The sequence below is a fragment of the Rhipicephalus sanguineus genome, chromosome 5 (assembly GCF_013339695.2).
Source record: "Rhipicephalus sanguineus isolate Rsan-2018 chromosome 5, BIME_Rsan_1.4, whole genome shotgun sequence".
Classification (NCBI taxonomy): domain Eukaryota; kingdom Metazoa; phylum Arthropoda; class Arachnida; order Ixodida; family Ixodidae; genus Rhipicephalus; species Rhipicephalus sanguineus.
The window spans coordinates 163,780,832-163,793,400 of NC_051180.1; the positions used below are offsets into that span (position 1 = coordinate 163,780,832).

Sequence of the window (12,569 nt, forward strand, 5' to 3'; positions counted from 1 at the left end):
CTCATTGCCAACTGTAATTTTGGAAGCATCGCTGATGAGATGCTACGTGATCAGCTTGTCTCGAAAACGACGAATAATCATTTACGTGAGCGGTTACTTTTTGAATGCTCCTCACTGACGCTCTCACGAGCTATAACAATTGCTAATCAGTACGAAGAAGCCGTGAGTCATGCTAAGGAATTTTGTGACGATGCTTCAGTTCCTCACGTTAAAACAGCGCAAAGCTCTTCTCGGTCTTCTGAACAACCAAATGAACGCACAACATGTAATAAGTGCAAAGCCAAAGCATCTGAGCATCCCGTACAAGGTACCACGAACCTTCGAGCTTGTTATCGTTGTCGAGCGACTGATCATCTTGCAAACAGTCCTGCATGTAAGGCCCGAAAGCGCAGATGTCGTTGCTGCGAGAGGATTGGCCACTTGGATTTTATGTGTAGGTCGTCTGGATATTCAGCTAAAGTTCAACAAGTTGATGACGACGACGACGCTAGCTCCCAGAGTAGCGGAAAAACAGTTTGTGTTGTCAATGGACACAAGCATGGCATTTACGCATCCGTCGCTGTGGAAGGTCGCCCTATTTCGTTTCTAGTTGATACGGGATCTTCTGTCACTATTCTGGCTGAAGAACTCTATCATCAGTTTTTTGCAAGCACTTACACTTTGAAACCTACCTCAGTGCAGCTTTTCGACTACTCCAAGTCAAAGATAAGAGTTCGAGGATGCTTTGTCGCTTCAGCTGCGTTCCAAGACAGAACTGCTTGTATTCTTCTATATGTTGTATCTGAAGGCACCACTGTACTGGGCTTAGACGCCATTGCGGCACTACAGATGAATATTGAAGGTAAATCGCTTCAGTGTCTTGCATTGGCCTCCAGCACTCCTACATTGCCAGCTGAGCTACGTTCAGAGTACGAACACCTCTTTGACAGACAGCTCGGACTTGCCAAAGGATTCAAACACAAGGTTAAGGTTCGTGATTCCGTTCCACCCGTTGCCAGCAAGCTACGACGGCTGCCGTTTACCCTTCGTGAACAAGTGTCGGCTGAACTGCAGAAACTTGAAGCCCAAGACATAATTGAGCGCGTTGACGCCTCCCAGTGGGTTTCCCCTACAGTGGTTGTTCGCAAGAAGGATGGTTCTATACGAATGTGTGTTGATCTGCGAGAGCCCAATAAAGCTATAATTGTTGATAGCTTTCCACTACCACAGATAGACGAGCTGCTGCACAGCTTAGCTGGCGCCAAGCGATTCTCGAAGCTGGACTTGGCGTTTGCCTACCATCAACTAGAGCTAGATCCTGAGAGTCGTGATCTGACTACCTTCATCACGCACGACGGGCTTTTTCGCTTTAAGAGAGTATGTTTCGGCTTGGCTTCAGCCCCGTCAGCATTTCAAAAGATGATGCATCTCATACTGAAAGGGTGCAAAGGTGTACTTTTCTACATCGACGACATTATCGTATATGGTCGTTCTCGAGAAGATCATGTTTCAAATCTCCGCATCGTTTTGCAACGACTTTCTAAAGAGGGCCTGAAACTCAACCAGAAGTGCGTTTTCGACGTCACGGAACTAACGTTTCTGGGACATGCTGTGAACGGCAAAGGGCTCTTTCCACTAGCGTCATCTATCCAAGCGATGAAAGAAGCTCCGGCGCCTTCAAACATCAATGAACTTCGTTCCCTGCTTGGTCTGGCGGGATTTTACTCCAAGTTCGTTCCCCATCTTTCGGATGTTGTGGAACCTTTACGGGCATTGCTTCGAGGCAAAGAGCCATTTGCTTGGACGTCAGCTGCCGAAGAGAGTTTCGTCCGTTTGAAATCACTGCTGACAACTTGCAAGGTTCTACATTTCTTTGACCCGAACCTACCCGTCATCGTCAGGAACGATGCCTCCGGGTATGGACTGGGCGCTGTGCTGCAACAAGATAACAAGGGGATTCTACAGACGGTTGCCTTTGCTTCCCGTACCTTGAGCCCACAAGAAAGGAAATACTCTGCAGGCGAACGTGAAGCCTTAGCATGTGTTTGGACCTGTGAACATTGGCACGTGTACCTTTCGAGTCGCCCCTTTGTCTTGCGAACCGACCACAGTGCTCTTGTCACCTTGCTCTCAACCAAAGGTGTTGGACATCGGCCATTGCGAATTTCACGTTGGTCAGCGCGACTTCTTTGTTACAACTACACCGTAGAGTACCGTAAGGGAAGCGATAGTGTGGTGGCTGATGCGCTCTCTCGACTGCCTTTGCAAGGAGAAACTGATCAGGTTGCCGAAGATGAGTTTGTTTGCCTTCTTTCTCCAATGGTAACCATTGCAAAATCACAAGCGGAGAGTGCACCTGACAGTACAATCGCAAAAATCATGGACTTCGTTTTGTCATCTTGGCCTGATAAAGTATCTCTGGAAGCGGAGCTAATGCCATATTTTCATGTACGTGCAAACTTTTCATTGTACACGACTTGCTTTACCGTGGTGACAGGATCGTAATTCCAAGTACCCTTACTCGTCGTTTGATGGAAGTTGCACACGAATCACATCCGGGGATCAGTCGTACGAAAAGCCGTTTGCGAGAGTTGTACTGGTGGCCTCGAATGGATAACCATGTAGAACAACTGGTTAAAACATGTGTTGTTTGCCAGTCATGTGACAAATCAGCACGGCCAACCACAGCACCTATGCAGCCAGTAGCTTTCCCTGACAATCCTTGGGAGAAGATTGCCATTGATATTATTGGCCCATTTGAGCAAGCTCCCATCAATTGCCGTTATGCAGTGACGCTTATTGATTATCACAGCAAATGGCCAGAAGTTTTTTCTTTTTTTTTTGCAAGACAAGTTTCTACGGCGACGGTCAAGAACTTTCTGCTACAAGTGTTTTCTCGTGAAGGCTACCCGAGTGAAATGGTTTCCGACCACGGACCGCAGTTCAGCTCGGCTGAATTTGAAGAGTTCCTTCAGGAACGTGGCATACGCCATTGCTTTTCTTCAGTTTACCACCCGCAAGCAAACGGGCTTGTAGAAAGGTTTAACAGAGTCCTCAAATATGTTGTCCATATGGCAGTATACGAGCGGCGTGATATCCGTGTCGCCGTGATAGACTATTTGGGGGCCTACCGCTGCACACCTCATGCCACAACGGGAGTTGCACCCGCCGTTTTGCTGCACGGATGACTGCCACGAACACGCTTAAGCATTGTTGGATTACCGGATTCTTCATTTCACGAAAATCCAGCACAGGCGATGAAATGGCTGCGTCAGCGTGTCAGACAAAACCAAGCTTCTTCCAAACTTTACACAGACTGCCGTCGCGGAGCCCGGACAAGACACTTTGCCGTCGGCGACTATGTCCGCATGAGAAAGTCGTCAGTTCACGGGAAAATATCTTCGCGCTTTTCGGAACCGAAGAAGATTATTGAGCAACGAGGGCCAGCTTCATTTCTTTTGGATGACGGACGAGTGTGGAACGCCTCCAAATTTCAAGTGATACACCCAAAAGCTGCGGAGAAGTGCACATGTCAATCGACCTGGTATTCTAGAGTGGACTCTACCACTACCTGAACAACATGCTGACTGTCCATCTACGTCACGGCAAGAAATAGCAGCACAAGCCAGCAGTGAATCAAGTACTCAGCCGTCTTCACTGCTGGACGAAATGACCGGCCAACCACCACGGAAGAGCGCACGAGTGAAAAAAAAACTCCCTTGAAGCTTAGGGACTATGTGTTACGCAAGCGATAGCTTTTTTTTATCAACCGAGGAAATGTTGCATTCATCGTTTCTCTCTGTTCTAAATACAACAATTTCCGTAACGGAAATACGTCACTGAAGTCTTGGTGGACCCCGGCATAAAACACTTTCGTGTTAATAAGAAAGAAGTATAGAAAAAGCAAGAAAGAAAAAATGTACTGAGAAACAAAGAAATTTAAATAAACAGATACAAAAAAGAAATAAAAGAAGCACAGAGAAAGAGAAAGCTAAAGAGAAGCAAGAAAGGCTGTCCAGATACGATCTTCCCTCAGGCTTGGCACCACTAGTGTGAGGCTGCCATGATTTTATACCGAAGAAAGAGAATATGCAGACGAGTAGCCTAAGCCGCCCACAACAGTTATGAGGTAAGTGAAGAAAATGCAAGGCAACAAGGAAGGATATAGACAATGTCCGAAGAGCCTATTTTCTCTAGCTGGCTCTGTCCTGAAGTTCTAACTTCTTGAAGCCACTCCCAACGTGGTCTGCCAAGTCAGCTGAGAGGGACGAAAACCGAGCTTAGGCTTGGGCTCCAGGATCCCCATTTCGAGGCCTCGCACGGCTATAGATCGGAGGAGTAAATGCCTTTTGAAGTGACGCGGTTGAAGAGTTCTTTTCACAGAAATTCCGGTGTCGGTGTCAGAGGTGTCTTTTGTTTTGAGCGAAAAATCAGCATTGTCCGTGAGCTACAATTCAAGGGTATGCTAATACAGAAGCAATAAAGAATCTTCAGTTTGAGTGGGATGGAGGATTAGAACCTGCGACCTCTCGCTCCATGGCGCGATGCGGTTAGCTGCTGGACCACCACTCATACACACTCTACAATACTAATGGCGAGCTCTTTCTGTACACCATTCAGTGTTGGTAGAACGCACATCTCAGGTTTTCGGCGGCTTCATTATCACCTGCGAGATGATGCAAGGGGCCGCTTTTACACGGTATTGCTCCGCCATGTGGGCGTGTGACCGTGTCGCCGTGTTTCGTCGCGCCGCATGCACGGACGCTGTAACCGGAGGCCGTCCGCACTTTGTGTTTCTTTGTGTCACGGTTTAGGTCTCCACCGAGAAGCGAAGCCAGGCTAGCGATTACGAAGGCTATACAAACACGGTGCGATTACTCTGTAGCGTTCTAATCTTGAAAGCGAAGCTGAAGTGCCCTCCAAGTTTTTACCTTGCGTACGCGCTGACGCTGCTGAAATGCCTGCCAAAGCAGATGCCCTTGCGGAAAAAATAGAGTACATGGAAGGGAAACGTTGATTATTTGTCTTAAAGAGACCCTGAAACCATTTGACGATTTTGTACGAACGCATTGGGTCGGTAGAGCAAGTCCTAAGGATCATTTACAGACATATTTAAGCTCTGTGCGTACACTGTGTAATTTATTACAAGGCTTTAAAGCTGCGAATCGCCACCGAACAGAGCGGCTCAGCCAAACGCGTTTTCAAAGCACCCACTTCTTCTGCGCATCGTATAGGCTGCGTGCAGACGTAACTCCGCTGCCCGAGCGAAGGCGTCCCTAGCGGCAAGAAGCGCAGATTTGGCGGGATGCTCGCAATGAGGTGCAATCAAGGAACTATGCCTTTTACGATGACTATACTTTTCGTGCTTTTCGCGCTTGGCCAGTGACCAGAGCGACGGTCCGTCCGCGTTATCAACGTGATCAGTCAGCCGCAGGTGGTGGACGATAAGGACAACATAGCATAAGCCAAGCATCGCTCCGCGATTGCACCCGTGCTCGCTCCACGCTCCCGCTGCGACGGCGCGAGGTATTTTCGCGGGGAGTTCGTTTTGTGTCGGTTGCGCTACTAGTAGGAGTAGGAGTGCTGAAATCCAGGAATAATTGCTGCGTTGTTCGGTGCAATAGCACCTACAGGAATTCTCCGGGCACGCGTTTTTACCAGTTTCCATTTGGAGAAGTCGGCGCAGCAAATGCAGTGCCACGGCCGTTCGATGGAAACTGTTGTGTTTTTTTTTCATTCAATGGCCGTGACAGTGCAATTGCTGGTATCGTGAGTTTCAAGCAGCCGCTGAGTTCGCTGCCGCGTTAGCCCGAAGGCGATAAGCTGTGATTGTTTAGTGAGCGAGGGGGCCCGCGTTACACGTGAGCAGTTTCGCTCAACGGGCTCGTCACCTCCGTTGTCATCCCACAGCTCATGCATCTTATGTTGGCGCGTTCGCCTGAGGATACACGAGGTCTGGCGAAAAGAAGCACACGCGCTAACGCTACGTTCTCTGACAGCTGCTAACAATTTGACGTCTTTTGAAAGTAAACGGGAAAGAAAACGCCTCAAGCGAAGCACCAAAGCACGGCGCAGTGGCTTGCCGCCGCCTGCGTCGTCTGCTCCCTTATCCGCCAAATCTGCTGCCGTGGCCGCTTTGGCGCTGAAGGCAGCGCGCGACTGTGGCGGCTCCTAACGTATGCACGGTGCCCATTGGAAGCGCGATGTCACGCAGACGGCTGATCTGATATATGTCCAGTACTCGTCATTGAACCACCTGTGGGTAGCGAGCGACGTCTTCCTGTGTTACAGCGTGCTCCGTGTTCACGTGATCTGAGCGACAGCGTTTACCTCGAGGTATCTTGGACACAGTGAATTGCCCTAGCCGCGTGTGTACCACATATCTCGCAATTGGTGACTTGTAAAGCTGCGATATCCTGCAAGGTTTGTGAGGCATCTGACGAGCGGAATCCCTTCACCGCATCGCTGCAATGAGCGTTGCGCTCTCGCTATACGTTCAACGCTACGATCCACGAGTCTGCGGCTGTAACTTCACCCCTGAAGACGCAACCACATTGCCCGAGTTTATTCTTATAGGTGGTCGTTCTCGAATTCTTTTTGTTTGTCCTCATACTTTTGCAGGTTGTCGCCGTACAAGATAATAAAATAAGATCGGCTGGTAGTGTCTAATAATAATAATGTATGGAGTTTAACGTCCCAGAACCACGATATGATTATGAGAGACGCTGGAGTGGAGGGCTCCGGAAATTTCGACCACCTGGGGTTCTTTAATGTGCACCTAAATTTAAGTACACGGGCCTCAAACATTTTCGCCTCCACCGAAAATGCAGCCGCCGCGGCCGGGATTCTATCCCGCGACCATCGGGTCAGCGGTCCAGCGCCATAACTACTAGACCACGGTGGCGGGGCGGCTGGTAGTGTGGCGGCACCTGTCGGCGCAGATATCAACCACTCCGCGAGCTTCGTCTTTGTTGCCAGACGGCGTGCTGCCGGGCACACTGGGCCTCCGAGGTGACGCGCAAGCTGTCGTCGCGCAATATCGGAGGCCATGACTTTGTGAAGCTCACACCGTCGAGCGCGTTAATGAGAGCAATGCGATTGCCGGCGATGCCAGCGTGTCTGTGAGTTGAGGGTGCAAGGCAGTGGTGAGTAGGAAGGTATTCATATAATTGTCCGTAGCGGCCTTATGTACACGGTGGGTCGCTTAATTTCTGGTGGGAATGATTTAGGGATGCTCTTGCCTAAACGCTCACAAAACTTCAAAAAAAAACCGTTTCAGGGTCCCTTTAAGGGTCACAAACACCGCACAAGATGATCAAGATCGGCAGGGAAAATTGGGGTTGGCATCAAGACTTCTATAATGACGTCACTTCAGCTAGCTTTCCCCTCCTAGGTCCCCAAAGACAGGCCAGGAAAGCTGCTGTAAGCGAAGCATAGATGCGTTCTTATTTCTTACTTAGGGCGTAGCTACTCGCATCATCACGAAAACTTGTTGCCGAGCACTTCAGAAGAAACGACAGCTTTCGCCACCTCCTCAGCTTCCTTTTAACGCCTTGGTGCCTCTTTTAAAGATTCATCATGCGTGTTGCAGTTGCACATACTTGAAAAGTGACGAGCTTTGCACATTACCATTGAGCCATAGATTTAATTTTGCAGTCGCGCATCATGTCGTATTTAGTTGGACGTCGGAAGGAGAGTTCTCATTTCATAGCGTTTGCTTTTTTCTTCGGTTAGATGTCACAAGGGCACCCTTTAGTCGTGAGTTCTCCTGATCGTTCAAACACGCATGCATCATTGAATATTTTGAATCACTCGTAGATGTTCTATTAAGAGCTGATAAAGTCGCTTACTTCGTCTTGCAACTGCGGAATGGCTTGTTTGGCATAAGCTGGCTAGTGTCATCTCGTGAACCATTGTCCTTGGACTCAGTCTTCTACACACTCTATCTCTAGTTGTCAGCGAAGCCTGACTAGGTAGTTTGGTTTCTACAGAGCAGCTACGCTGTCCACGGTGTTGTCCGTAGCTACACATGATGTAGCTGTGATTAAGGTCAACTACGACGTCAACTTGGTCGAGATTTTTTAGGTTAATCTTAAAATAACTCGACAAATTAGACATCATAGTTGACCTTAATGGCAGCTACATCGTGTGTATAACTAATCGTGGAGCATTTATAAAATGATGACCTTTTGCCCCATAAGCTCCACCCATGGGATCTTAACGAGCTGTTCCCTTGTCTAAGAGCACTTGTGTTATCCGACGAACGAACATAAGTCACCTAGCATAACTGTTGCGAAGTATTCCTTCTCCTCGCACTTGCTGCTTCCAAGGCGTTTATGCGTTCTCAACGCATAAGGCGTTCTCAAAGGCGCCTTCGTAACGTTGTACGCCTAAGCAAACAAGGGCGTATTTCAGGCGTCTTTCTGCCACACAAGAATAATCCTGATTTATCTGGCGTAATTTATTTACTCAAAAACTGCGCGCTCCCCAATATCATATCAAGAATGATATGCCACGCCTCTAGCGCGCTCCCGCTAGCTACGGAAAGGAACCGGTCGAGCGATGATCGCGCAAGGAACATGCGATATAGACGATTACTTTTTTGAGGCAGAAGAACGCCACAAACACGTCTTTTCTTCTCCGGGTGCATGGTGATGGGAAGGTCCGTAATTACTAACACAGCGTCTTCTTTAAAAGTGTCCTGAGACGGCCCTTTATATTGTGTAATCTATATAAATACAGCAAGAAAAAGTCGCTTGCGCCATAATTTAAGGCGAGCACTCTCTATCGAGTGAGCTAGTGGGAATAATTGTGGTCGGTCTTAGAAGCCACACGTCCGTAACTTCTTCGCCGATCAGTTGAGGCTAAGGTTGGCTTTCAGCAAATATGTAGGCACATATAAGGTATGGGAGGCCACGTCATTGTCTTTGTCTGGTTGATCTCTGTGCCACTAGGTGGCTCCACAAGCCCTGCCGTTCCTGCTTTCTTTTCCTCTAAAAGCGCTGTGAACCGAATCATGCTGGATGTATGAGCGAGGTTAAGAAACACGCCTCGTCCTAAATAGAGAAGTGGCTGTGAACTATGTATGGGTCCCCTCTGCAATCTGCAGCAGTTCGCGCAAGCCACCCTGTATTAACAATAAAAAAACATCTCATGACGTTCTAAAAGCTTTGCTGACTGCACCAGCACTTCTCTTTTAATAAACCCATGTACCTACGCTACTACCTAAATTGGCTTGTACCCAATCGCCAAAGCCGTTTTCACTTTCCCTAAAAACAATTGCAAAGAATGAAATTTCTCCGTGGCAGTTTGACTTGCAATGTAATTAAAAATCAAGGCGGAATTCTCCCAAACGTTGGTGTATGTGCACATATATTGCCACGCGCACACTTTTTTTATTGCGATGTAGCCGGTTTGTCATTCGTAGTACAACCACTGCCTTTCCCGAACCGCGAACGAATGTCTGGGAAGCTTCCTTATTATGTTCGAATATTCTGATAGGTTTGAGCGCGTAAAGTCGAACAGTTGAGTTTATTCTGGAACTAGCGCGGCCACCAGAGATAAGACTCGAACGTTCCATGCCGCATGTAAAGTTCCTACGCGCCTAAAACACGTCAGATTATCCACGACCGACGCTCTGTTCGCCGCAATCATTGTACAGTGTGTATGGTGTGTAGTTTGACCTCTTGTTTACCGGCACAGGTTCGCCCAAATAAAGTGTTTCGTCTAGAACATGCCGACTGCTGCCTTCGTCAACATCACGAACACGTGAAGTCTGGTGGAGGTGCTTTCCGGTCCATGTATCAAAGGCCCCCATCCAGCCGTGAGCCAAGCCCAACTAGTCAAGAGGACACCAATGCCAACCCTTACCAGCGAGCCAGCCACAGGCAGCAAGGTCTTCGACGAAAATACGGACCCCTACCGGAGAAGACCAGCACCACAACAAAGAAGACAACAGCCACGACGACGGCGCCTGTGTCGCCTACAGTGGTCGTCATGCAACAACCAAGGGAGCCGCAGACTTTCCGCGGATCACCATGAGAGGATCCAGAAAGTTGGCTTGAGGCACACGGCCGCGTTGCCACGTTCAACAACTGAGAGTGTGACGAGAGGCTACGCCACGTTGATTTTTCCCTTGAAGATGGCGCAAGGACCTGGTTCTAGAATCGAGAGTCCACGTTAACACCAAGGGACCTCTTCCGCACCGGATTCCTGAACACTTTCACGAGCGTCGTCCGGAAAGAAAGGGCTGAAACCCTTCTGGAGACTCGTGTTCAGCTCCCCAAAGAGAACATCGGCATGTACACCGAAGGCGTTCAAGAAAAGGGTTCATTGCAGAGGACATGTGTCTGACAAACTTCTAAGATAACCTTGCACTGTAATACATCACCATTGCATTTCTGACTGTGATTTTATACGCACGTCATAAACACTCGTCAGATATCGACAACACGTTGTTTCTGCGCGACCTGTGCAACGCTGTGCTGCTTTCCTCGGCTCATTTCCTTAGCCTCAGGTATCTCTACACCATTCGCAGTAGCGTGTGTCGTAGTTTTTCGAAATAAACAAAATATAGACATGTGCATGAGCTGTGCGCCGCAAGCCAAACGAAAATACTGATCGCGCGTTTCAACTGCATACAAAGAGAGACGCCCGAGTAACGCTTTTTTATTGCATTAAATAGCAAAGTATACCGTTTTACTGCAAAAAATACCTCGTGGCTGCCGCCTAACGCACGGCGCTTTTAGTGCCCTAATATATATCTAGAACGAATTATCAAAGGCTCCGAGCACAGATGTCGATTGAACAGGCTATCGGTGACTGCGATGGAGGTGAAGTGATAGTAGCGGCGTACCACCTAAAAAAATATTTGGCATAAAAGCGGCCGCCGCGTGCGAGTGAATACTTTATTTTCGTCTTTCAGCATACTCTCGCCCCCTCTATCGTGTTTGGCGACTTTTATCAATGGCGTGAAAACCAAAGAAAAAACGCCCACGCTGGATGAAATGCTGCCTATGGCCTCGTATGGCATTTGCCTGTGGCGCCGCTTGTTCGTTGAATGTTTTGCCTTTATTTTTTTTAGAACGGCACGCCCTTTTGTCCTTTTACGTCCATGTCACAGTCACAGATAGCCTGTACAATCGACCTCTGCGTGCGGAGCAGCCTCTGATAATTCGTTCAACTTACATTTAAACGAACCGCGCGTTAGGTGCCAGTAACGGCAGTAAAAGCTCCGCGTGTTAGGCGGCAGTAACGTGCCATTTTTTTTTAATTTACATGATCTAAGGAAAGACTGGCAAAAATTAAGCAGGGGAGTAATCTTCGCATACAATAAAAATCCAATGTTTCTAAACAAGCGGTACAACTTTAGTTTTAAAGATGTTTCGCTAGAGTTACGATTAAAAAAGATCATTAAGAAACCTTCGTTAGTGAGCGAGGTTGGTGGATAGGAAAAAATATCTTGACGCGCTCCATATGGCCCAGAACAATGCTCTGTCAGTTCGAGGCGCATAGCGCCTATGTTTCTTTTTTTTAATATTTGGTGCTAGTGAGCTGAAACGCTGTATAATTGAACGTCCCTTACTTTCGTAATGTGCATTGTATTTTACACGGCTTTTAGTGGTAACATGCGTAAACATCGCTACGTATAATTGGCTATGATGACAGCATACGGAATATTGATTTGGGCTCGAGGGTATTATTATTATTTTAATATTTATGCTAATTTGCGCATTCATGCGATTGTGGTACAGCATTTTTTATTATTTGTAAAAGCACTCACCGCTCTGATGCCATTATCAGTGCGGACCATAAGTGAAGCCATTAATTCCTCGTCGTGATACAGGTCTTTCTCGTAATCTTCTTTTCGCATCTGCGAAAGAAACTCATTATTGTTTTTTTCTTTTTGGAAACAGCGGTAGGGAAGGCCACGAGTGCTCTGAGGATGTACTATAATTAGGAAACACTGAGCGTACTTACAGGTATATGAACTCGTTCTCCATTTTCTTCAGATATGAACATGAAATCGTCGGAGAAAACCTCGCTTTTTTTCAGGTTTAGAGTCAAACGGTCATTTATTTTCAAAAGTTTCCCTTCGTCAGAACCTCGTGCGCTGAGCAGGGTTGGATATACAATACCATGTTCTGTTTCATAGAAATTAGGAAAAACATCTTTAAATACAGCGAAGGATGAAGTGCATTACTGTTTTAGCACACTTTATTGTGTTTATATGCCCCTTGCCTGGAAAGATTGAGTGACCGCCCTATTGAAAATTTTGCCACCATGTGGAATGGTGGATTCCACGATCCGTCATTATGGTCGTATATGGTGCCTAGCCTCCGCACATAAATAATTGTATAGAACGACATGTAGAAAGCATTATTAAAAAAAGGAACTGCCGCCACGAGGAGTCGAACGTGCTTTCTTCGGATCCCGAGCCGAGTACATTACTACTACGCCACGCTGACACATGTCTTGCTTTCTGTATATTGACTAGTCAACATACTTATACACCATTTGGCTTCCGCTTTGTGTGTCGCCTCTTGAGATATACGCGATCTTCACCTCCTACTAAAATCTGCATATTTATT

At 47.5% G+C, this 12,569-nt stretch overlaps 1 protein-coding gene across 1 annotated transcript in view; it reads right to left on the bottom strand.

Moving 5' to 3' along the window:
• The window catches only part of LOC119394395 (venom metalloproteinase antarease-like TtrivMP_A), a gene marked incomplete in the record, with an annotated part of 229,940 nt that extends 218,095 nt beyond the window's left edge, over positions 1–11,845 (bottom strand). Inside the window, 1 exon segment of the mRNA XM_037661693.1 lies at positions 11,762–11,845. Coding sequence (XP_037517621.1) covers positions 11,762–11,803 — 42 coding nt within the window.
• Between the last annotated feature and the right edge of the window lie 724 nt (positions 11,846–12,569).